The sequence below is a fragment of the Hydractinia symbiolongicarpus genome, chromosome 13, assembly GCF_029227915.1.
Source record: "Hydractinia symbiolongicarpus strain clone_291-10 chromosome 13, HSymV2.1, whole genome shotgun sequence".
NCBI lineage: Eukaryota > Metazoa > Cnidaria > Hydrozoa > Anthoathecata > Hydractiniidae > Hydractinia > Hydractinia symbiolongicarpus.
In genome coordinates, this window is record NC_079887.1 from 6,420,197 (window position 1) to 6,443,348 (window position 23,152).

The 23,152-nt window shown below is 34.9% G+C and overlaps 3 protein-coding genes across 4 annotated transcripts in view; all 3 read left to right on the forward strand.

The window, feature by feature from the left end:
- LOC130623665 (pescadillo homolog) overlaps nucleotides 1–23,152 on the forward strand; it is a 103,565-nt gene that overhangs the window by 62,999 nt on the left and 17,414 nt on the right. The gene's annotated exons all lie outside the window — the stretch shown is intronic.
- LOC130623667 (splicing factor ESS-2 homolog) lies at nucleotides 885–16,858 on the forward strand. Of its 2 annotated transcripts, XM_057439174.1 has the most exons (7): nucleotides 885–1,116; nucleotides 10,599–10,741; nucleotides 11,088–11,241; nucleotides 11,568–11,985; nucleotides 14,452–14,633; nucleotides 15,202–15,415; nucleotides 16,124–16,858. In XM_057439174.1, exons 2-7 carry the CDS (start codon nucleotides 10,625–10,627, stop codon nucleotides 16,395–16,397), a joined length of 1,359 nt encoding a protein of 452 aa, XP_057295157.1. In that variant the 5' UTR covers nucleotides 885–1,116; nucleotides 10,599–10,624; the 3' UTR covers nucleotides 16,398–16,858. The 2 variants fall into 2 exon arrangements, with proteins under 2 accessions (XP_057295157.1, XP_057295156.1); XM_057439173.1 differs by lacking the exon at nucleotides 885–1,116 and having other exon boundaries at nucleotides 9,483–10,741.
- LOC130623674 (transmembrane protein 134-like) lies at nucleotides 17,428–22,685 on the forward strand. The gene is made up of 6 exons (XM_057439181.1): nucleotides 17,428–17,983; nucleotides 18,278–18,373; nucleotides 19,568–19,644; nucleotides 20,505–20,558; nucleotides 20,747–20,800; nucleotides 21,219–22,685. The coding sequence occupies exons 2-6, from the start codon at nucleotides 18,300–18,302 to the stop codon at nucleotides 21,302–21,304; spliced, it is 345 nt and encodes a 114-aa protein (XP_057295164.1). The 5' UTR covers nucleotides 17,428–17,983; nucleotides 18,278–18,299; the 3' UTR covers nucleotides 21,305–22,685.

A 23,152-nucleotide genomic window follows, 5' to 3' on the forward strand; every position in this document is an offset into this window, starting at 1 on the left:
AGCTGGTCGATAAAATGGAATTCATGTGAATTAATAATCGTTTTCATGTACATCATCTCTTCCCCAGGATCTTGGCCCCTGAGCCTTTCTTACAAAGTGGCCTCTATCAAATTAATCAGAAAAGATAATACCCTAGGAACGAGGTTGGTTCATGTAGAATTTCTGGTGAAAGAGTTTGATGTAACAAAAAAACTTCATGATGAACATTGTTTTTCTTGCTATAACAAGCACTCCATTCATGGTTGCATTGAACATTTTGTAAACATTCGGTTCGATTCTCGCTTTTTTACTAGGTTCTTATCTGTTTAGCATTTTGCAAAGAGCAAGCTAGTAGCAACCACCTCGGTATCGACTACACAACAAAGGCGTCATTTCTTTTTGTGCTGAAGCTTGGGGCTTGGATGGAAAGGCTGAAAAATAGGGGGAAAAAATAAAAAATGGAAAGATTGTAATTTACTGCTATTTTCTTTTTTCATGAAAATCATTAGAAACACAAGACTTAAAATCAAAAATAAATGTCACAAATCACATATATTTTCTTCAAAAAGAAAAAAAACAGTTTTGTGTGTTCATGTTGCCATCTCCTCCCCAGGACTTTTTGTCTCCTCGCCGCGCCTATTGATAGGTGTTCGTCTTTATCTGATATGCAAAAAGAGATAACAGGTCCTGGTATCGAGGTTGTTCATGTTCGATTCTATTGGGTGTTCCGGTCGGTTTCTAGCCCATTCCGCGCAGGCGTTCTTGGTCAGTTTTTTAGGTTCTGCTGAGTTTGACCTCCCCCCTTCAACACCAGTTGCATGGGGCATCTCGTCTGCAAATTATCATGCGAAATTTGAATATGGCGGAGATAGCTACGCGTTAAAAAACAAAAAAAGTAAAAAAAGTGGGTGTTTTTAATATCTGGGTGCAAAATTCAGTATGTTAAGCGAGCTAAGAGCTGTTATATTGCAGCAAAATTTAATCCGTATTGTACATTTACAAAATATATAAGCTTGGAATATCAAGATAACTGACCCCAAACCAAACAGTACCGCCGCGAACAGATCTCATATTGTGGTTCGGCAGAACTGAAATCATTGTAAACGGGATAGTTAGCTGATACAGGATAATTATAAGGTAGGTACAGTATAACATGGCTTATAGGGTAGGAATCCCCATTGCCATCTTCCACATCTTACAAATTAGAGGTCAGCAAACCAGTCTGACGTCGCCGGCAAGGTCAACATTTTTTACTATTTTCTGCCCTCTCATCAAATACGGTGATATATTTATATACCTCAGGTAAATCACTTTGTAGTGATGCACTCAGTTAAGCCCTATAAAACCTTTGCTGTTCTCTTTGACCAGGACAAAACTTCCCAAGAGTTATAACAAGTAGCTACTTGTAATAACTCTTGAGAAGGTGCCTTTTCCTGAGACTTCCTGAGACAAATGTTTTGGATTAGCTATGTACTCCTTTTTTGTTGCTTTTACGTCAATGAGTTTTTAATATTCTCTGCATGTTTTGCAGAACAATAGTGTAACTTCGTTGTTAGAGTTTATTTCAAACCCTAAGCAAGAAAATTTCCAACCCTCAACAATTCTTTTATCAATCAGCATTGCGTTCCATTTATATACTTCTTCAAAAAATAGATCCAATTTTGGAGAAATAGAAAAAAGTTATTCATTTATAAATATACTTGAACTTCTCCTGGGTAATTTTTTAATAAAAAAATTAAGTTGATTTTTTTTCGCCTTGTTTTCAGTCACAGGCTTTTAAACAGTGTCTTAACAAGCTCCCAAAAGAAAAAGAAGTTTTTATCTTGGGAGATTTTAACTGTAACATGCTTTCAAAATATGCTCTTTCCTCCAAAATAAAGGAATTATGCTCCACTCTTTTCCTAAAACAACATATTACGGAGCCAACTTGTGTTACTGAAAATAGTAGCACTCTTATAGACTTGATACTTTCTAACAGTTCTTGTATTTCTAAAACTGGTGTCATGGATTTAGGCATCAGTGATCACAATTTAGTTTATGTGATCAGAAAATTCAAAAGGCCAAAATTTGAACCTAAAACATGCAAGGTTCGTAGCTACAAGAACTTCAGTGAAGAGGCTTTTCTGAAGGACCTCAGGAATTTAGACTGGTCATATTTTAATAATTATGATGACCTTGATAAAGCATGTGAGAAACTGAATAAAAATGTTAAAACAGTGGCTGACAAACATGCCCCTTTCAAAACACATAGATTTTCTGGCCGTGTTGAGGCATGGGTCACTGATGAATTAATAATAGCCATCAAAGAAAGAGACTTCTTGAAACGGAAAGCATCAAAAACAAAATCCATCATAGACTGGGAAGCTTTCAAACAAAAAAGGAACCAGGTAATAGGTCTCAAAAATCGACTCAAAAACGAGTACTATAATGACGTTTTGCAGGAGTTTCAAAAACGGCCAAAACAACTTTGGAAAACCCTAAAAAAACTGGTTCCTGATAAGTCAGGCAATACTACCTTGATAAAACGAGTAGTCCAAAACGATGGTACAGAAACTTCTCACCCAAAAAAAATTTCCAACACATTCAATTCATTTTTTGTCAGTGTTGGTGCCAAACTAGCCTCTAAATTTTCTTCTGACACTACTAATGTTAATCCACCTGTTAGCGGACGCGATTTTCGGTGGGCTCGTATTGAGACCAAAAGTGTCGAAAAAATAATTAGATCACTAAAACTTTATAAAGCTACAGGCTTGGACGGAATTGGTTCACGACTCCTAAAAGCAGGTTCGTCAGTTTTAAGTATTTTCAACAAATCTTTATTTACTGGTTATGTACCTAAATGTTGGAAGACTAAAAGGGTCTCGCCTATTTTTAAAAGCGGCAATAAAACAGATCCTACTAATTATCGGCCTATCTCCATTTTGCCAATTCCTATGGAAATTTTTGAAAAGTTAGTGCATGAGCAAATGTCTCATTTTATTTCTGAGCACAACTTCCTGAATGACAGACAGTCCGGATTTCGAAAACTCTTTTCCACAGAAACTGCAGTAGTCGATGTCTCTGATTTTATTCTTACTGAGCTCGACCAACATAACTTTGTTTGTGCTGTGCTCATTGACCTTAAAAAAGCTTTTGACACTGTTGATCATAAAATTTTGTTAAAAAAACTATGGTGTTTTGGCATCAGAGATGCTGCCTTTGACTGGTTCGAGTCCTACTTAACGGACCGAATGCAGCTGGCTCTTGTAAACGACACAGGATCAGATCTGCTTCATGAAGACGCTTTTGGGGTGCCGCAGGGATCTGTGTTGGGGCCCCTGCTCTTTCTTTTGTATATTGATGACTTAAAATCTGTCATCAATTCAAACTACCACCATCTATATGCGGATGATACAATAATTATTTCGTCTCATAAAAACTTGGATACCCTTGTCTCCCAGGTCAAGTTAGAACTTTCGCAAGTCGACCTCTGGCTGAATAATAACAAAATGACTATTAATACGGACAAAACTGAAACAATCTTTTTCGGCAACCACAGCCAGTTAAAAAAAGTTGAGAACAAAACTATCAACTATATGGGTATTCCTTTGAAGAGGAGCGAAAAAGTTAAATATCTTGGGGTAACATTTGATCAAAAAATGCAATGGGAAAAGCACATTAATGACATAAATAGAAAAATACTAATTAAATATTCTAAAATTAGAACCATTGCATCCTGTTTAACACCTCACACAAAAAACCTTTTAATTAATGCACTTGTCATGCCATATTTCAACTACTGCTCCTCGGCATGGGCTTGTGCCACCCAAGGTAGATTGGGAAAACTAGAAAAACGATTAAAATGTGTCCATACCTTTCTTGGGAAAGAGAGGGAATATTCAATGAATAATTTACTCATCAAAAACGATGCCATATTAGTTTTCAAAGCCATGAATCACATTGCTCCTGATTACATGCGCTCAAAATTCCTTTTGACAAAAAACTGTCATAATCATCAAACAAGAGGAGCTTCAAAAAACAGGTTCACACTTCCCTTGGTCAACACGGAATTTGGAAAAAAAGCCTTCCCATTTAGAGCTGCAAAAGTGTGGAATAATCTTCCAGACCAAGTGACCTGTGATGGAAGTCTGCTTTCGTTTAAGACTTCCATCTCTAATGTATTTGGCAAATTCTAATGGAGATCACTTTTTAATTTTTTAATTTTTGTTTTTTTTTCTTTTTCTTTTCAATTTTCACAGATTATGAATGTTACTATGTTTGATTGGGCTGAGGCAGTCTAAGGTTTATCATTTTTTGTTTCTTTTTTGTTCTAGTGGCCCCCAGTGGAAACAATCCACTAACTATAGGTTTTTGTGATTTTCTGGGCTAGCCACTTTAAATATTTATTATTATTATTATTATTTAAACATATTATAAATGCAGGAAACTTGATTGACACTGACAAAATACAGAAGCCATACTAAGTGCTCTCAAAGGATCTTGTTAATCTGACCATGAAAAGAATATGGGAGGCATGTACAAGCCGGTTTTTAGGTCGGCATTGCCGAGTGCCGACTTAGATTCACAGGGCTGTATTAACCATTAAGCTACGGCTCCACAAACGAGTGGTTAATAAGCATATCTTAAACAACGCAATACTGCAATTTAAGAAAGACATAAAAAAGACGGAGTCAGTTCTAAAAAGAACACGAAGAAGTCTTCAAATACAATCTATCTCTATCATATATAATTAAAGCCGCTCATCATTACTGTGTAATTATCCTGCATCGGCTAACTATCCTATTACAGACTTTTTATCAGATCACCCTGACTAATTTAGGAGATTTTAAGAGAAATTACAATGTTTACGTTTTGACTAACCAGAAAACGCAGCATAATATTTCTTACCACTTAATTTTTTTTAAAATACGATGCTGGCACTTCAGAATAAGTAGAAACATTTTTAACAGAAAACAGGAGTTCAAAGTCCAACTACTTGTCCCACCACGTTTGAAATATAGTATCATAATTCAAGAATTGCGTTGCGAAACAACAATGAAGACAAAAAATTGCACTACTGTTGAGGATTAGTTACCATCATGTACCATTATCATCATAAACATCTTTCAATGAAAATGTTTTTTTTTTAAAAAATCTTTATATATATCGTGTATTTTCTTACATCTGTAAGTTAGGAATGAGAATGGCATGATGCATAAAATTAACAAACTAATTCTAATGCAAAAGTATGTGAGTTGTTATAGATCATTACCTTGTGAGTTCAGTCACTTGTACTTCTTTCTTCTACTTATCTTGCTTACTTGCTATGTATATGTTGAAACACTTATTATGCTTTCTACAACATAGAAAGAACAATCAACATAAGACTTCCATAATATTAACATTGGCCCCCAGAAATAAATAGTTGCACCAATTGCTTTACTTCAAAAAGGACCAGATTTAACACAACATCGTTGAAACAACATACATCCAAACATAATCAACGTCTTCTATTTACAATATGTACATTTTTCTTCTTGCTTTATTTAAGCGAGCCACAAGCCAAAACCTTCAAGAGTTGATCAGTGGATGCACCTCTTTTTGTCAGGCTATCAGCTAGTTGTCTTGCACTTAGGACCCATTTCACTTGGATCTCTCCAAGCTTTACCATCTGCTTCAATCTTGCCACATCAACGCGTTGTCGGGGATCCTCAACCACTTTTGTACTTTCCAAGTTGTCTTTCAAAGATTTGCTGTCAGTTATCAGTTCAACAATGGGAAGTTTCTCCAAACAGAACATCTCTTTGAACATAGATGCAACAAGATGAGCATAATCAGCTGTGTCAGCTATAGCAGATATTTCTGTTGCCAGAGGTGACTTTGTTACTCTATCCAATTTCTTGGATTTCCATGATATGGGAGCAACTCTTCCTCCTCCTTTCAAAAACACAATATGACCTCCTTGCGAGTCTCTATTTGGTAGGGAGTTGTGCGAGCCATCTCCATATGCAACAACTTTGATTTCATCTGGATGACCAAGTCCAGGGAAAACAAGTTTCACGTCTTCTGACTTCAAAGTTTTGATGGCTTTGTTGGCTTCTAATAAACTTTTGACTGTTGCCTTTTTTCCATAATTACTCAACATACATCCTTGGAAAGATACATCTGGTCGAGTTTGTGATGTGACCCACAACAGTTGTCCACACACTGACCTTAATTCCTTCTTTTCATTCTCGTCAAGTGTGTCTTTTATACTCTTTTTCCTGTCTGGACTAACTTGAATTTCCTTGAGGCTTTTAATATATTGTGCCTGATCCACAAAAATGGCTTCGTTTGTTTGCTCTATGTTGAGTCCAACATATTTAAACGCTCCTTTTCCCCTCTTACTTATTTTGAACTCTTTCATAACTTCTTCCATTACCCCTTCATGCCACCTTGATGTACCACAATATGTGAAATCATCAACATGAGCCACAATAATTCCAACCAATTGGTCATCTTCATGCCAAAGAAATAACGATTGGTCATACAGGCTAACTTTACCACCCAACTCAGTCAGCTTCTCTTCCACTTTATTATACCATTCTCTTGGTGCATCATTGAGCCCATACAAACATCTTTTTAATTTCCAAACTTTTCCATCTTCTGAGAAATCACTAGGTGGTCTGACAAGGACTTTCCTCTGGATCTCTTTGCCTTGTAAAGAAGTTCCCATTCCATAGTAGAAGCCGCCATAAATATCAACCTCAATGACTGTCTGCTTGCTGTAGGGCTATCAACTCTTTTATCGACCAACTGCTTCTCAAAGCCTCTTGCTACAAGTCGTGCTTCAGTTCTTTTTGTGCCATCTGGGTTACACTTTTCTTCAATTACCCACCTTGTTGAAATGGCTTTTTCCCCTACATCTTTAACCACTTCAAAAACATCATTTTCTAGCAGATTGTTGTACTCCTTCTCTTTTGCTTTAATCACGTCTTGCTTCTTCTCATCCACACTAGAAAGTACTAAAACTTGATTTGTCTCACCTTCTACTTGTCTCCACCATTGTACACGACTCCAGTCCACGGAACTTGTCTCTTTCTGCCCCACTACATGAACATTCACCCAACCATTCCATTTTCCAACCTTCTTTGGTTGTTTAGACAATACTCTAGCTTTATGTATCTTTCTATTGTCGATGGAATATTGAATCAGTGTATTGTTCTTTGGTTTCTCTTTATTACTTTGTAGCCTTTCCCCTCCTTTCGAACATCCAACACTTTCTCTCTTTGTTTTATCATGTTTTGGTTTATGAACTTTTAGTTTCTCCTCATCTGCATATTTTGTTGAACTTTCATCTTCTTTTTCACTTGACTGATGATTTATTGTCTTTGTTTCACTTTTTTCATTTTCAATCACACTTCTCTCTTCTTCTGGAATCTTCTGAACTGGTTTTTTAAGAAATTGTACTTCAGAATCATCTTGCATTCCTATCTTCTCTACATTTTCCTCTCTTGTTGAAGTATGAGCTATTTGAGTCTGAGCTGTCACATGTCCCATACCATTCTCTGTTTCATCTTTATCTTCATTCTCAGTTTCACCTTCACCTCCATCTTCATTTTCATTCTCAACATCAATATCTTCTTGATTCTCAGCTTCAGCATCTTCCTCATTCTTAGCCTCAGCATCTTCTTCATTCTCAACCTCAGTATCTTCTTCATTCTCAGCCTCAGCATCTTCTTCATCATCACTGTCTGCATCTTCTTCATCATCACTGTCTGAATCCATTTCAGTTTCAATCCATTGTACATGCTTCTCTCCCTTGATTCCATTGTTCTTATTTCCTTCTTCCTGAACAACATCTACTTGTCTTTCATAATCATTTGGCTGTACCTTCAACAATTGGCACGGATGGCATCGATAAAACGCTCCACCATGTCGTATCAATACAAAATTGGTTTCTTTACCAATCACCTTTCCTGGTCCAGACCATCCCTTCTTTGCTTTTCGTTTGTAATATACTTTTTCGCCAATGTTGAAGTCCACCTCAACATATGTTCTTACGTTTCTTCTCAGGGCTCTCTTAATCCTTTCAGAGGATTCTGCCTTGATATATTGCTGTCTATCAGAATGTAAAGCATTTAGATTCTCTCTAACAACGTCAAAGCTTGTCCGAGAATCAAGTGCCGGTAGTTTGCTTGTCGTCACTGAAGGAAAGGTAATGTTTCTGGAAAGAACCAACTGGTTAGGAGAAAATCCAAAACAATTTTGTAAGGAATTCTTTGCAGACACAGCCCATGCCAAAGCTGTTTTCAGACTGCATTTAGCATCTTCTTTTGTTTTCATTGTCGTTTCGTATAGTAACGCATTACCTCTTTCAACCATGCCATTACTGTATGGTGCCTCCCCAGGTGTTGTGCTTGTCTCTATGTCAAATTTCTCATGTAGATCTCTCATTACCTCGCTAGAAAATTCTCCACCATTATCATTATGCATCTTCTTTGGACTTCCAAAGTAAGCAAACCAGATTTGAGCAATTCTTTCCACAACAACATCTGTTTTCTTGGTTTCTATTACTGATGCAGCTGTATATCGAGTTGCTTCATCAACTAAATGTAATATCCAAACTTGTCCTTTAACAACTTCTTTTAAGTCCATGGAAACACAGCCATTGAACTCACTTGCCTTTGGAAAACTTACGATTGGCCTTGGCTTTAGTTTTCTGTACTTTTGGCAGAATAAACAGCCATCACATATCTTCTCTACTTGATCAATGAACTCTCGATCTTGGCAACCCCCATTTTTCAGCAACTTTAGTAGACGTTCCTTTGAAGCATGTGCAAACTGCCTATGAAGTTTTTCTGCTTTCTTCCTCTTCTCCTGAGTTGTGGCTCCAAACAGATTTTCTTGATGCAATATCACATTGCAGTTTTTATTCGTCCATTGACTCACAGAAATCACATAATGACCAGTAGTGTTAAACTCCAAACTAAACGTCTTGCCATTCATAGTCACTTTATGATATTTCGTATCAACCACCATCCCCAGTTCAGTCATTGTTGGTCGGCCTATCAAAAGTGGAATCTCGTTAGCCACCACATCAACCTCAACTTGTACCATTTTTCCTCCAATTAGCATAGGAATTGTTAACATGTGATTACTTTTACTTTCTTTACCATCACCAAATCGAAATAGTGACCAGCTTTTCTTTTTACTTGATTCTGTTAATTTCCTATCTTTTTCCTCCATAGTGTCCAGGAATTCTTTTACCCATACTTCACCTGCGACAGATTTCGTACATGCCGTATCGAGAATACCTTTGCCCAAGGTATCCAAAAGGATTTTATCATTTCCTGTGCCAGCAACCAAAGTAAGATGGACAGTCAGGTTTGCATTTTCAGTTTGCCTATGTGGACAATCGGAAACAAAATGTTTTGTACTTTCGCACTCATGACACCTCATGATATTTCCCTCTTTATCTGCTGGATTAGTCTTCTTCGCCTGACCATTCCCTCTTCCTTTACTTTGTTGGTATGATCCTCTACTTGTACTTGTTCTATACCGGACTCCACCCTGTCCTCTTCCTCTATTTGATTTTGTGTACAGACATGATTCACTTTTTACGGGTAAAACACCAGTAGCTTCATCGTCTTCTTCACCACCAAATTCACCAAATACCTTTTGAAGTTTATCTTTTATATCATCAAAGGTGAGTTGTGCAGTGGCCCTGACTAACCTTTCATGATCGGCAGACAAATTTGCAGATGCCAAAAGAAAATATATCCCCTTAGACCATCATTTAAATCCAATTTGTATTTCTGAACTTCTCGATACTTGTTGTTGAATTCCACCAGAAACTTTGTAAAATTCATTCCACTTTCTCTTCTGAATTCCACAAATGCCTTCACTGCACAAAATGCTCTTGTAGTTTCTTCTTTCAAATATACTTTATCCAGTTCTGCTATCAAAACATTCAACCCATCATCTTTGGCCAAGTCCCCAACCTTGAGCGATCTAACTGCTTGTTTGGCATCTCTAAGAAGACTTAAATAAACTGCTGGCCCTCGTTTCTTCTTATCGTTTTTTGTATAGGCCTCCCAAATCTCAACATCCGATTTCCAATCCGCATAACAGTCACCCCTACCAGGATCAAACGTAGGCGGTTGTTTCAACGATGACATAACAGATAATTAACTTTAAAGCAAACAATTGATGCAACTTCCCCAAAAGAAATAAAATAATACTTCCCAGCGCGTGATCTTGGACCCAATTCAACTTTCAATTCTTCAGATATTCAGTGTCATCCAAACAATCTTGTCAGAGGTGTCACTCACGAAACGCTTGCTACCATTGTGAGTTGTTATAGATCATTACCTTGTGAGTTCAGTCACTTGTACTTCTTTCTTCTACTTATCTTGCTTGCTTGCTATGTATATGTTGAAACACTTATTATGCTTTCTACAACATAGAAAGAACAATCAACATAAGACTTCCATAATATTAACAAAGTATATTGACAGATAATGGCATTTTTGCTATTCTCTCCTAAAGCTTTGTCCAGTAATACCAGTGGTTTATTATAGGGCTTACTGTTAAATTTCACTTAAATACAAGAACAAAAGTTTCATATATTCTAATCTTCAAAATATCTCTATACATAGCCAATGTCAATAAAAGTTTGTTGTAGATGGAAAAGAGAATAGTACCTGCTGCTGAACAAAGTGTGTTAGCTTCAAATGGACCAATATACACAACCAATACAAAGATCAAACAAAAAATACTTGAGGAAGAAGAATATTTGACGGTATGTTTCATTTCTGAAAAAATGTTCACTTAGATATTTATATTATTCACCAACTATATAGCTTTCGTGTCTGCAAACTTATGAATACTCTTCTTTCCTAAATTTGTGACAATACAGTGCATAAAATGAAAAATTATGATATGGCTATCATATAAGTAAGGAGAATGTTACTCATCACTATTGTGCATAGCGAAAAACTTTTAAATCTTAGTGTTCGAGAAATCTAGCAGATTATCTCTTATATTTTGCTCTTACATCATGCTCCTATAATTTTATGTGTTGTTAAGAATTAAAATAATAGCCTATGTATTCCCTAAAAGTAGTTCCTATTTTATTTTTCATCTAGGTACTAGGTAAAATAGTTGAGCGTGATTTTTATCCTGAACTATCGAGATTGAAGCTTAGAACCATGTACATAGATGCTTTGGAAAACAATGACCTCGAAGCACTCCGTACAATACAACTTGAATTGGAGAAAGGAACACCAGCCATTGGACGAAGTATGGTGTACACACTTTAAAACTTCTTCACTCTTCAAGTGTCAATCTTTCATTTATTGATCTCTAACTGATTATTGTTATTAAGAATAAAATTATATCAGTGTTTTTGGTATAAAAAATTAATTATGTGTAGATACACATTTTTTGGGATAGGTTTTATCAGTTCTCTCAAAAATACTTTATATTATCTAGCCTGACCAATACTGAGTAGAAATAAAACTGAAGTATTTATTCACACAAATGTTAAATACCAGGGCTTTAAATTAATAAAAAACATAATTAATCTTTTATAAAAATTGTGTGTAATTATATTTTTATTTGTTTAGAAGAAACACCAAGATCTTTTGATAATTCGAATGACTCTGTGAAAGACTATGAAGAGAAAGTGGAGTCAGAGTTGCATCCCAACCTTACCTTGGACCAATTTCTAATGAAAAACACTTCTGAAGACAATGCTTCTTTCGAAAAAATAATGGAAGCCACTCGCAAAAAACATCATGAGAAACATGCTTGGTTGTACGAGAAGCAGCTAGAATTAGAAGCAAGTCAGCAAGCATCTTTAATGCTACCTAATTTATCAGATGGAGTGCTAGCCATAGAAAGTAAACCGAACAACGTAGACACATGGAGGTATGTTCCAAGAAATGCACTGATGTATACGCCTGACGGTGTAGAGCTGAGTATGGCAGAGTACATAGAGAAAAAGGGAAAGAAGGATCAAGAGATTCGGCATGAGAATACCAGGTAGTCTATTTTTGCATAGAGGTTACTATTATCAGGTTTTGCTACAATTTATATGAGTATTTATGAGTATTTATAGGAAACAAACAAGTTCTGTGTAAATTCTAATGAATACATCAGTGGAGGTATTCCTTTTATACCTCCACGGCACACGTGTGGAGTATGTAATTTCACTACAAACTGTTCTGTGTATTAATTTTTGTGCATTTACGCAAAAACCTAAAAATTGCATGACAAATTAATACTATATCGATTAAGTGCCCTGGACACTTTTTTGAAATTTGAAAGGTGTAAAAAACATGTCCTGTGCTTAATCAAGTAGTTATGGCACACTGATTAAGATGAAAAGCCAGGATAAGTGCTAATATCAAATTCATTGGTTTTTGGACGTAAAGTATAGGAAAATATAGGTGCAAAATTAATCCACTTCAGGCCTGTTGCGTGAAAAAATTAACTCTTACACCAATAGCATTTTTTTAAAAAAAATCTGAATTATCCATTGTTTTTCGCCAAAAATTTTTCAGCTCTGAACCTGATTTCTGGCCACCTGTCACCTCAAGGTTGACAGACTTGAGCAATGCGGAGTGGGAAATTTTAATCTCTGTTATATGAACCTGTGCTGAAGTCAAGTGATTACAAGTTATGGCTAACAGATGGCATTTTAATTAATTTCATGCACAAAAGTTACTTAGATAAGGTGCAACAGATTGTGGTTGATTAAAAAGGAATTTAGCGAAAACTTTTGCATGTGTACAATAAAATTTAGTCAACTAGTCTTACTGATTCAAATTTTTAAATTGTAGCTCTGCAATCAATTCGCGTGAGCTAAAAAAAATTGAATACACTCTCCTTCTCTATTTTTTTATTTTTTCAGTTTTTTATGTTGGCGAAATGAATTAAAGGATGCTTAAGTTGAATTTCACGAATCTATCTAAATAGATGTACAAAACTTCATAATGTAAATTTTTCTCAAAAACAAACAAAAAACAACAAATATTCTCAATTTTCATAAATACCGTTTTTTCCAATAATTTTTGCCTGAATTCGCGAAATTGACAAATAGTGTAACGTTAATATAAGTCTTAAAAGGGTGTCCAAAATGTTTAAAGTGTTAAAATGTTAAAATTACTTTTAAACCTTGCCTTCCACTTTCAAAACTTGTTAATTATAAAACCCATAAACATTAGTACTTAAAAAATGTATATGTCTTTTTTGTCCGATTTCTAATTATAAAAGAAAATACTAAAATAATTTTGACGTTTTTGTTGCTTGTTAACAAAATAATTGAAATTTTAATAATTTTAATAAGGGACCTGGGAAATCTTTTGTATTTAACGATAACGTCAGTAAAATTTTGAGTTTTGATGTTAAATTTGTTTCTTCATCCAAAATTAATTTGCTAGAAACGTGGCACCTGAAGGGGTTTTTTCACGAAGTGAATTGGACGGTGAATTCGCCTGCAAAATCTGAGCATGCGAAATCTGTTTTCATTTTACTTCGAAAATTCGCTCTGCTGAAAGGTAGAAACAGTTCTTACTTTTTGGCAGCGAAATATTTTAATGTAAACTTTTAAAAAATGAGAACGCAATATTCAGTGTTTATTCTCAAGAAAAATCAATCGAATTCAAAATAACTATGTTTTTAGTACCCAAAATGCTCTTGATACCCTTGCATGAGTTAACTTTTGATCTCTTGTGCTGTTTCAACAAGTGAAATATATATCTCAGCAGCACCAAACACCAATTCAACCATTTTACCAGATTTCTCGATATGTATCGGTTTGGTGTACTTTTGGTCATTTGGCTAAAATCCTATTAGTGAATCAAGTTTCTACTAAAATGTCTTATTCGAATAAAACCAAACAAGAAGCCCTGCGGCTTAAAGATTTCCGCCATTAGCAATACTTTATCTTTCACCAAAATTATCCAGCCTCAACAATTCCTCTTTAAATTAAAATTCATTGATAATTAATTAGTTCTGCTGAATATAGCTTTAGTCTACGTGCTTACAAAATTGTAGTACAGAAGGAAATGATGTAATTATATAACATCAAAGATGGCGTATTATAAGACGATCTTCATTATGCTACACTGCACGAGCTTTAACTTTCGATTATAAACTTTAAAATAAAGTAATGTTCATTGGATAATAAAACAATTTGTTGCACTGTTAGGATTCTTATTGGCTTAAAACTCATTTTAGCCTCGTTCTCAGAAAAAAATCTGTCAAAACGAGGATTTAAGCATTAGCCTGGATAAGTTTTAGGCGTCCAGGCTGTGGGCTGTCTCTATCTACCTATCTATCTCTCTCTCTATCTTCCCAGGCGATATTAAAGATCCCGCCTTCGCCGGCGAAAATCAATAAAACCAAAATTTAGTTTCAAAAAGAAAAATCTGTCAGATGTATTTCGTTATCACCTCCAATTTTATACCTAAAATATGCTTAAAACATGCTGTATTTCTCATGTAGATTCAAATCTGACCCATTTGACTCTGTAGCCAGTCAGTCATCTCTAATGAAGGCGTCGCAGGAACATTCAAATTTTCAAAAGGCTGTCGGAAAAATAGGCGTAGATGGAAAGTTGGAACAGTCATCGGCCACGCCCAATGTGAGAGGTTACAACTTCGTTGGCACTCCTTCACCGGCTCCTGGTATGGCTTATTGCTATTTTCGTGTTTGACTGAAATGTATTAAAATTACGCCCTACCTGAAATGTATTAAAATTACCCCCTATCTTAAATGTATTAAAATTACGCCCTACGGCCTTCATAAAACCATTTTTCTATGCCTGATTTTTCTTTGTTAATTGGTTACTTTGGCGGAATTGACATCCATAAAGCGAACATTTGAAGAAATTTCTTGATTTATTTACTTTCTTTTTTTACACCTTTTTTGTAACAACTTTAGATGAATTTTTTCTTATCTAGCCATATGTATTATCTTGACCCTTTATATTCGCAAAAGGAGTTTTCTATTCGTAACTTCTTGGTTAACTATATTACACTTACTGTGCACAAAATTACAAAACCTCTCTAAAGCAGACAGATGCAACTCTTCGTGGAGGACAAAGCAGGATCAAAAATTATGCTTGTAGTGTAGAAACGAATCCAGTACTTAACATCTGTCTTCTTTACACGTTTTATAAACCGCATATTAACTCTTAACGATTTTTAAAAAGTATTAAGTGACGGTAAATTTTCTTTGTCTGGTGCGTATTAGGTATGGATGCTTCCCCCTTAATGACTTGGGGTGAACTGGACGGTACCCCGTTACGTGTTGATGCTACCCCATCAGGCACGGGTCAAGGACCGACGTTTAAGATACCAGAACCACCTCGACGAGAGCAGCTGGCGCATTCATTAGCCGAAAAAGCTAGCAGACAACACCGTGAGAAAAGAAAGAAAGCTTTTGCGGCAGCCACTGCATCGTTGTAGTAAGTAATATGTTTGATGTGATCACAGGCTAACTTCTCAAGCTTGTGTACCATATCTCAGTTTGAGTTCAGTTTTTTTTTACAGTGATTGCTTTTCTAAGTGAAACAATTGAAGTCCAGTCTGCTATTCTTAGTTTCTCAGCTAATCCTTCAGAATTCCGCAAAAACTTTGTACCTGCGATACCATTGTAGGTAAATCCCCCAATAAAGGCCCAGGGTGGTTGTAAAATCTTCCACTTTTAGAGTGGGCGCCCTAAAAAAAGGAGCAGCTGATACAATTTTTAAGGATTCTGGTACGAATGAGACACAACTAAGTTCTTTGGTTTTAATGCAGCAAAAAATATGAAATTTTACACAGTTGCTAAAATAATAAACACAAAAATCGGAATAAATTTACAGAAAATTTCTTGTTATTTTTTTTTCAAAATATGTTTTTGAAGATCATTTGCGCGGTTTACTTTGATTTGGCCGCTTGAAGTAGGAATCAAGAAAGTTTTCTAATAAACCCCTCTTTAGATATGGTGGGGCGTTTATTAAAGGGGGCGTTTAAAAGAGACTGGGCGTTTATTAGAGGATTTACCGTACTACTTGCGTGAGTCAACAAAATTGATTATTGCTCTGAGTAGGAAAGCATGAATTTTCAACTCAAATATCTAAGGTTTTCTGATTGGTTGACAGTAGACAGAACGCTGTTTTTCCTTACTTTAGTTCTCCAAAACATAGCCCAAGAACGTCTGACCGCTTAAGTCGACTTTCGCCTGCTGCACAAAAACTGATGAAATCCAGTGTACGAGTCAACTCAGACAAGTCGTTACGCTCAAGTTACACACCATCACCGAAATTCAGCACTTCGTTGACACCAACCCCAAAGCACAAAAGAACACCTGGTACGAGTAGAACACCTGGTTCGAGTAGAACACCTGGTTCGAACAGGTCTGAAACTTCGTTAACGGATGATCTTCTGCATATTCCAAAAACGTGAGACGTTACTTGCAAAAAGCTGTGGATAACACGGGATGATGAAGATGCTCTTGCAAAGACAAAACAGTCGTGCAATCCGCGCGAGTAACAAATGGAATACAATATTTAACGGCGTGTTAAAAGCTACAAATTAATATCGATATGACGGCGAGTAAGAAACAACAAATAGATTTTAATATCACGGTGAGTTAAAAACAATAAATTGTTTTTTAATATAACAGCAAGTGAAAATCAAGAAATGATTCGTTATAACGGCAAGGGATAGCGTTATATACCACGTTGGTATGTTCGATGTGTGGGAAGAACGAAGTAAATCAGAACTTTCTGTAAATCTCACCGGACTGGTTTGTTAAACAATACAAGATTTTCTAAATATATGAATTACAAAAAACCTTTGTTTATAAGAGTCTTCATGTCAGAACATGTAGTTAAGCCAATGAAAAGAAAAACAACTCGAACTAATGTGTAGTTTTCGTTTTTCACTCGAATGAAAAACAGCGTTCGCGGACCGTGATCCATGCTTTGTTAGAAGCAATCCAAAATTTTGAGGTGAGACTGAATGCTGGTTAGGGTTGGCTCTTTAACAGAGTCAAATGTTGCTTACTTGTTGGTCTATACTTGGGAGGACAAAAATGTGTTCGCTTTGTCAGCCAAACTTTTCGTACAAATATCTTTTGTACGAATATTACGTAACTTTCAGAAGTATTGCGGTCTTCTTAAAATTTATGTTTTTTGCCGTTTTTCTTTCGTTTATTTACCCGCATAAGACTGGGTTGTTGCTTACTGGAGCCTTCGTTCTTGAAGAATTTGAACCTCGTGGTTCTTACAAAAAAATCTTGAACACACCATCAGAGATTTAAACATTCGCCCTTAGAAATGCAAAAGTTTTAAATACTAAATAATTTGGTTGAGGCTAAAAAGTGATTAATGACAGTGAATATCAATTCTCTTGTACGAACTTACTTAGGTGAACAATAACTAACAATTTTTCGTGGTCTATTTTAGTAGTTAAAAAAATGTTCGGAGCAAAGTTCAAATAATCAATTATTTATAAAAATGTGTAACTCAATTAAAAAAGGTTTTAGATTTATATGTTATAATTTTCAAATAAAATGTTCGCTTGTATTTGAATGGTTTTGTAGGTTTTGCCTATTCGTGTCGTCGTGTGGTTTCCTTAGCTTGAAGTTTAAAATAGATCTTTAAAAACTTAAATATAACTGTCGGCATGAGAGCAATACTAAATTCTTTAAAAATCACACTTCAAGAAATCATATGAAATTATTCCGCCCCAATATATACGGAATGCGCATGTGCAGTACTATCAAAGTCGTTACTATTTCTCGGGACAGATGTTGACAAATATTTTTTTTTTATTTCCAAGTTTTTTTATTTTTAAGAAAAAGTATGTAGGAAGAACTTTAGACGGTTGGTTTTTTAAATTAAATAATTTTTTGTGCTGTATGTAAATAAATTTAAAATTCCTACACTGAAAATATATAACATTAATAAATAGCCAGATGTTTTACCGACGTGTATTTGTTGAACTTTTTTTAGAAAATTTTAAAATTTGTGACAAAGAAGAGTTTAGTAAGTACCCCGAGAAAAAATTTTACTTCTGTAGTTTCCATACTCTCAAAAGAAACTTAATTTTTTTCGAGCTTTGTGGTGGAATTTACATACTGGATTGTTTTATTCGTTGGCAAATTTCAGACTAAAGTTGTTCTTGATTGTGTAAACAATGATTTCAGCCTAAGGCCGTTATTATTTTGTTCTTTTTTTTCTGAAAGGCTCCTGTTTTTATAAAATTGTACTTATACCCCTTTATCAAAACAAAAAACGCAAGATACGACAGTTACATCGATGTACTTATCAATTTTTCAGAACATTTTTAGAAGTAAAAAACATGGATGGAGAACATGAACTTTTACTTGATGAAGATAATGAGAGACATGAAAGAAAATCACGTAATTTTGTGAAGTAAGTATAGAGTAATCCGCCTCTTTTTCCACTCAAAGTAAACCTCCTATGGTATAAACGCCCCAACCTCGTCCTAGTATCTTGTGGCCCCCGAGCGTTATTGCGGAACTTTATCAACTAGCGCTCACATTTCATCCCGCGAAAGAAACATACCGAATAACATGACGAGATTAGTTACATACAAGTAAATTTTTAGTGGTGGTGGCTAGTTTGTTTCGGCGAAATAATTTTTTCCAGGGTTGTAACTTAGGTGGCTATCTGGCTAGTTTTCCCTCGTAGCTATTTTTTGGCTGGCTACTAACAAGCTAGTTTTCTTTTTTTTGAAACTGTTCAGAGTAATACATGCAGTTTTTAGTTCTAAATGATTTAATAGCAAACAATAAAATAAAAATGCATTTACATCATTCTAAAATCGGGGACAAAGAGGCAAAAAAGAAAATAAAGGTTGGCAAAAAATTTAGTCATTTTGACATAATTTAGCCGACTAAATTCTTACCTTTGGTTACTTTTTGCTGATAAAGTTTTTTCTTTTTTGACAAACAACAAAAGGACAATAAAAGCTATATAAATCAGTCAATTTCAATAATTATATTTTTCTTTTATTTGAACATTTTCTCTGATTTTAGTCCTCAACTTTTTTTTTTTACTGCGCTACGCTCAGTTAAAACGTTATTTAGACTGATAGGCTGTTTGTTATGTTTCCATAGATACTGAAGTAAAAAATAGACAAAACAATGAAAATGGCTAAAAAAAAGAAAAAAATCGGCAAAATTATTTGGTCGGATAAAAGAAAATCAAAAATTAAACTTGTAGGGCGGCAAACAATGTTAGTCACTTAGCAAAAAATTTGTTCATTTTTTGTCGACTTTTTTCACTAATAAGGTAACATATACAAAACATATACAATATTATAAATTTTTTTGTCACACCCACCACTACCAATACCCTCTTTATAACTGCGTTAACTACGATTTTATGGAACTGTCAGTTAAAAGTTGTAACAGCTAACGTTTTGTTGATACAGTCTTGCATGCTAACAAATAGCATTCCAAATGCGTATTTTGCAGAACGAAAACGAATATGGACATCGATCTGTAAGCCATTTACCTGAACTCATCGCTGTTCATCCAAACATGAATTTTTGTAACCTAATGCTAGCATTTCTCTAAATAAATTATTCGTTTCAAAATGTAGGTCGATGTTACCACGGCAACTTAAGAAATACTGGCGTACATTTTTACTGGCACTCGCTTTGTTTATGTTTGGGTTAGGTGAGGGAAGCTTTTTATCTCGCAATTATAAGTTACAATGATCAAAATATATTTACTGAGAATATACATAATAACTTTATATTTAAACAAATAAATTTCAACTAATGCTGAATGTGATCATTTCTTCACATTGTTTCAGCCTTATATGTTCTTTTAAACGAGTTTCGAATGTTTACAAAGTTCCGTATATGTGTACACTCATTCTAACATGTAAAAAAGCAGGACCACGTACGCCAAATTGACTCTTTTAGTTAATTTATACATTTTAAAGAATACGAGATGCAAGAATACAAAACGCACTAGAATTGTATTATTTTATCAACTATTATTTTCTCTGTTTAAACATGGAGCATCTTTATTCCACCCTCCATGGTTTAAAGGCAGACTTTGCCAATTTAGCGTTAGTCTTCGTTTTGTTCACTTAATCGATCGTTGCGGTCCGGTCTGTTGTTTATACATTTTGACTGTGCATGTATGCACATATTCGTTGTTATCAAATGCACTATCAACACATTACGTCACGTTGCAACTCGTCTATTAGTTTTCTTGCGAAAAATTTGCAAAAGGAATGATAACAAGAAAAAATATAACATATGGTCACAATTACGGATAGTGTTAAAAAACCTACTATAAAATTGGAATAAATAATGTTGTTGAAAATATCTAAAGTATAACATACATGCATATAAAAAGAAAAAGCATGTTTAAAACAACTATTTCTTAAGAATTTCAGATTAACTTTATTTTGTTCTTGCTCCATGAAGGAATTCAATACGTTCTTAATGTTTTTGATATTTTTGCAAAATTTTAATGTTCTTATAAATTAAATTGTTATAAGTAAAGTGTTATTTTCTTTTCAGGTTTTCTTGTTGTTGCTGTTTACATCGTGTTACTGCCAGATTACTCGGTTAATGGTGAGCGCTGATTTACACTAATTTTTTGTCTAAACAGATCCTCTAAAATACATAGAAATATGCATAAAAATAATAATTTATTTTCAACATTTTATTTTTTTAGAAACAAAAATACCATATAGTGCTGATTGTATTAGCCCATTCGATTTACCTGCATAAGGTTGATTTGTTTCTTCATTTTATTTCAGCTCCTCATAGTTACATTTTCTTTCTGTGTGCAGCCATATGTATCATTCCGGGAGGTATTATATCTTTTTCTTACTTCAATCAAATGTTTCTTCTAGTCAAGCTAAAGCAAACCAGGAAGCAGCATACGCATTTCTTTTATACCAAATTCGTGTTTTAAAATTACAAGAATGAGACAAAGTTTGTGGAAAAATATTAACCTTAACGTTTGATCATAGTCATAAGAAACTTATGACTATGGTTTGATGTATTAGTGCTGGTTTGTTGCTTGAATTTGCTATTTGTTTGGCGATGTTGTTTGCCGTTGTTTGCTGTTGTTTGCCGTTGTTTGCCGTTGTTGTTTGTCGTTTTTTCACCCTGTTGTTATTTGACGTTGTTATTTGACGTTGTGCTCTTGGTTGTTGTTATTTGACGTTGTTGCTTGCCGTTGTTGTTTCTCTACGTGATATTGTTAATTTATGTTGTTATTCATAGGTTATCACGTCATATACATGTATTGTGCTTTTACTGGCAAAGAAGGTTATAAACTGGACGAGCTTCCAACGTTCAATGACAACTAACGATAAAAATATTACGAAAAACATGGAACAAGAGACGATAGAGAGAATCGATAAGTTACAAGTATGTGGCGCAATCCACCCTTCTTGTTGGCTAAAGAAGACTTCGGATCACATGAAATTTTGTAGTTTTACTGCGGCGACGTTGCTATAAACAAAATATTGACTTCAGTACTCTTATTATATAGAAAATTACGTTTTTACTTTAAGAAAGAATCACCATCAGTTTGCGACTTGACAGGAAATCGCTAATTCTTTTACGTGAGAAGAGAATTAGTATCAATTTGCTACGTCGAGAGGGACTTACCATAAATTTGCAAATTAGGAGGGCCAAAGAAAGGGTTACTATTGGTGGTTTCCATGGCAATTTTTGCAAACTAAACTTTTCAAACCATTTAAACAAGAAGCAAAAAACCTCTAGCTTGTGGTAATTAGACTTAAGGAAAGGGGGTGAGTCTCCGTCTTCTCCCGGTTACTAGATCCCGGACAGCTAAAAGAAAATGGATGTGGATGTACATTTTATATTCTGGTCTGCAATATATTTCACAGCTAACTGATCCTGCTAAAAAATACTAATGAATGTCTAAAGGCGGTTTTCACTTAACAACTAGCACGGTTTGATCGACCAAATACGCGTTCGATTTTTTTTTAGAGTTCCGATCTAGGTTTGAGTCATTTTTGCATTTTCAACCCCAAAGTTATTTGAGATAAACCTCGAAAGTAGCTCTTGACTTGGTTGGGTATGTGATGGATTCTGATTGGTTTATTATTATTCAATTATTATTCAAAAGCATGATTCGGCTTTCTTTTTTTATAAAAATGCGTTTTCATCGCAAACATTAACTTTTTTTTGCATGGCATCCTTATCACAAAAATGTTTTACAAAATTTTTTAATCGTGCTTCTTATTCCCGGAAATAAAGTTTTAAAAAATTTCTCACGTCGGATCTTACTTTCAACCATAAACTTCGTACGGAACACTGTATATACTGTACAGTACATGAAAGCACATATCGGCTTACAGATCCTTTTTCTCAAGTTGTGCTAAATCACGAATCCAATTAGGTCCCCACAAACGATAAGCTAAATTCAGAAAGGTTAACTATACAAGCATAACATCAGATAATCTAATCAAGAAAAATACCCCATATGTAGTGGGGTATTTGTCATCGCGTGACCACACGGGTCTAGAGCTACACTTTCTCTCAAAGAGAGCTCTGGTGGACGAGAATGCCATTCTCGTAGAGAGGTTGGTTTTTAACCTTATCCCAAAGTCTATTTGCTTTTTAACAGCGTTTTAATTTTTGATGGTTGTATCGAAATTATCTTCATGCCTAAAAGGTGCTATAGTCGAGCTTAGGTTTTCATTCTAACATGTAACCTACCTCGTCCCCAATCCTCTCCTACAGAATTATGTGCACTTTTTTCTCACTGAATATAACAAGTACGCCAAGTGCTTTTTGCAAGATGTTTTTTCACGTGCAGTGAAATGCAATATGGCAGACGGGTATGTTGATAAGCAGATCTTCGCATAATTTATCTTTCTTACACGTTGAAAACTCTCAAAACTGACATCCCGTAATTCAAGCAATTCCAAACTCCATGTTTTAAATGATCTTTGTGTCAACGAAATATTATAATCCAAGTTATTTTTGTTTTTAACGTTTATCCTTTTAAAATATTGTTTGTTTGTTTCTTTGTTTGGTTGATGTTATTAGCATCAACATAATGGTTATTTTCACTCTTTAGACGTGCATATTTTCCATGGCTAGCCTCACTGATATCGTGGGATGACCCTGTTACTATTCCCCCGAGAGTGCTCAAGTACTTGGTACATTCTGTTGATCGTCTA

What these genes read in the sequence shown, in the direction of transcription:
- LOC130623667 (XM_057439174.1), top strand. Translation starts at nt 10,625, where the DNA reads ATGGAAAAGAGAATAGTACCTGCTGCTGAACAAAGTGTGTTAGCTTCA. An exon ending in AGGAAGAAGAATATTTGACG is followed by an intron (nt 10,742 to 11,087) that starts GTATGTTTCATT and finishes TTTTTCATCTAG; the next exon opens with GTACTAGGTAAAATAGTTGA. An exon ending in GCAGCCACTGCATCGTTGTA is followed by an intron (nt 15,416 to 16,123) that starts GTAAGTAATATG and finishes TCCTTACTTTAG; the next exon opens with TTCTCCAAAACATAGCCCAA.
- LOC130623674 (XM_057439181.1), top strand. Translation starts at nt 18,300, where the DNA reads ATGGATGGAGAACATGAACTTTTACTTGATGAAGATAATGAGAGACAT. An exon ending in TTTGTTTATGTTTGGGTTAG is followed by an intron (nt 19,645 to 20,504) that starts GTGAGGGAAGCT and finishes TTTTCTTTTCAG; the next exon opens with GTTTTCTTGTTGTTGCTGTT. An exon ending in CATATGTATCATTCCGGGAG is followed by an intron (nt 20,801 to 21,218) that starts GTATTATATCTT and finishes TGTTATTCATAG; the next exon opens with GTTATCACGTCATATACATG.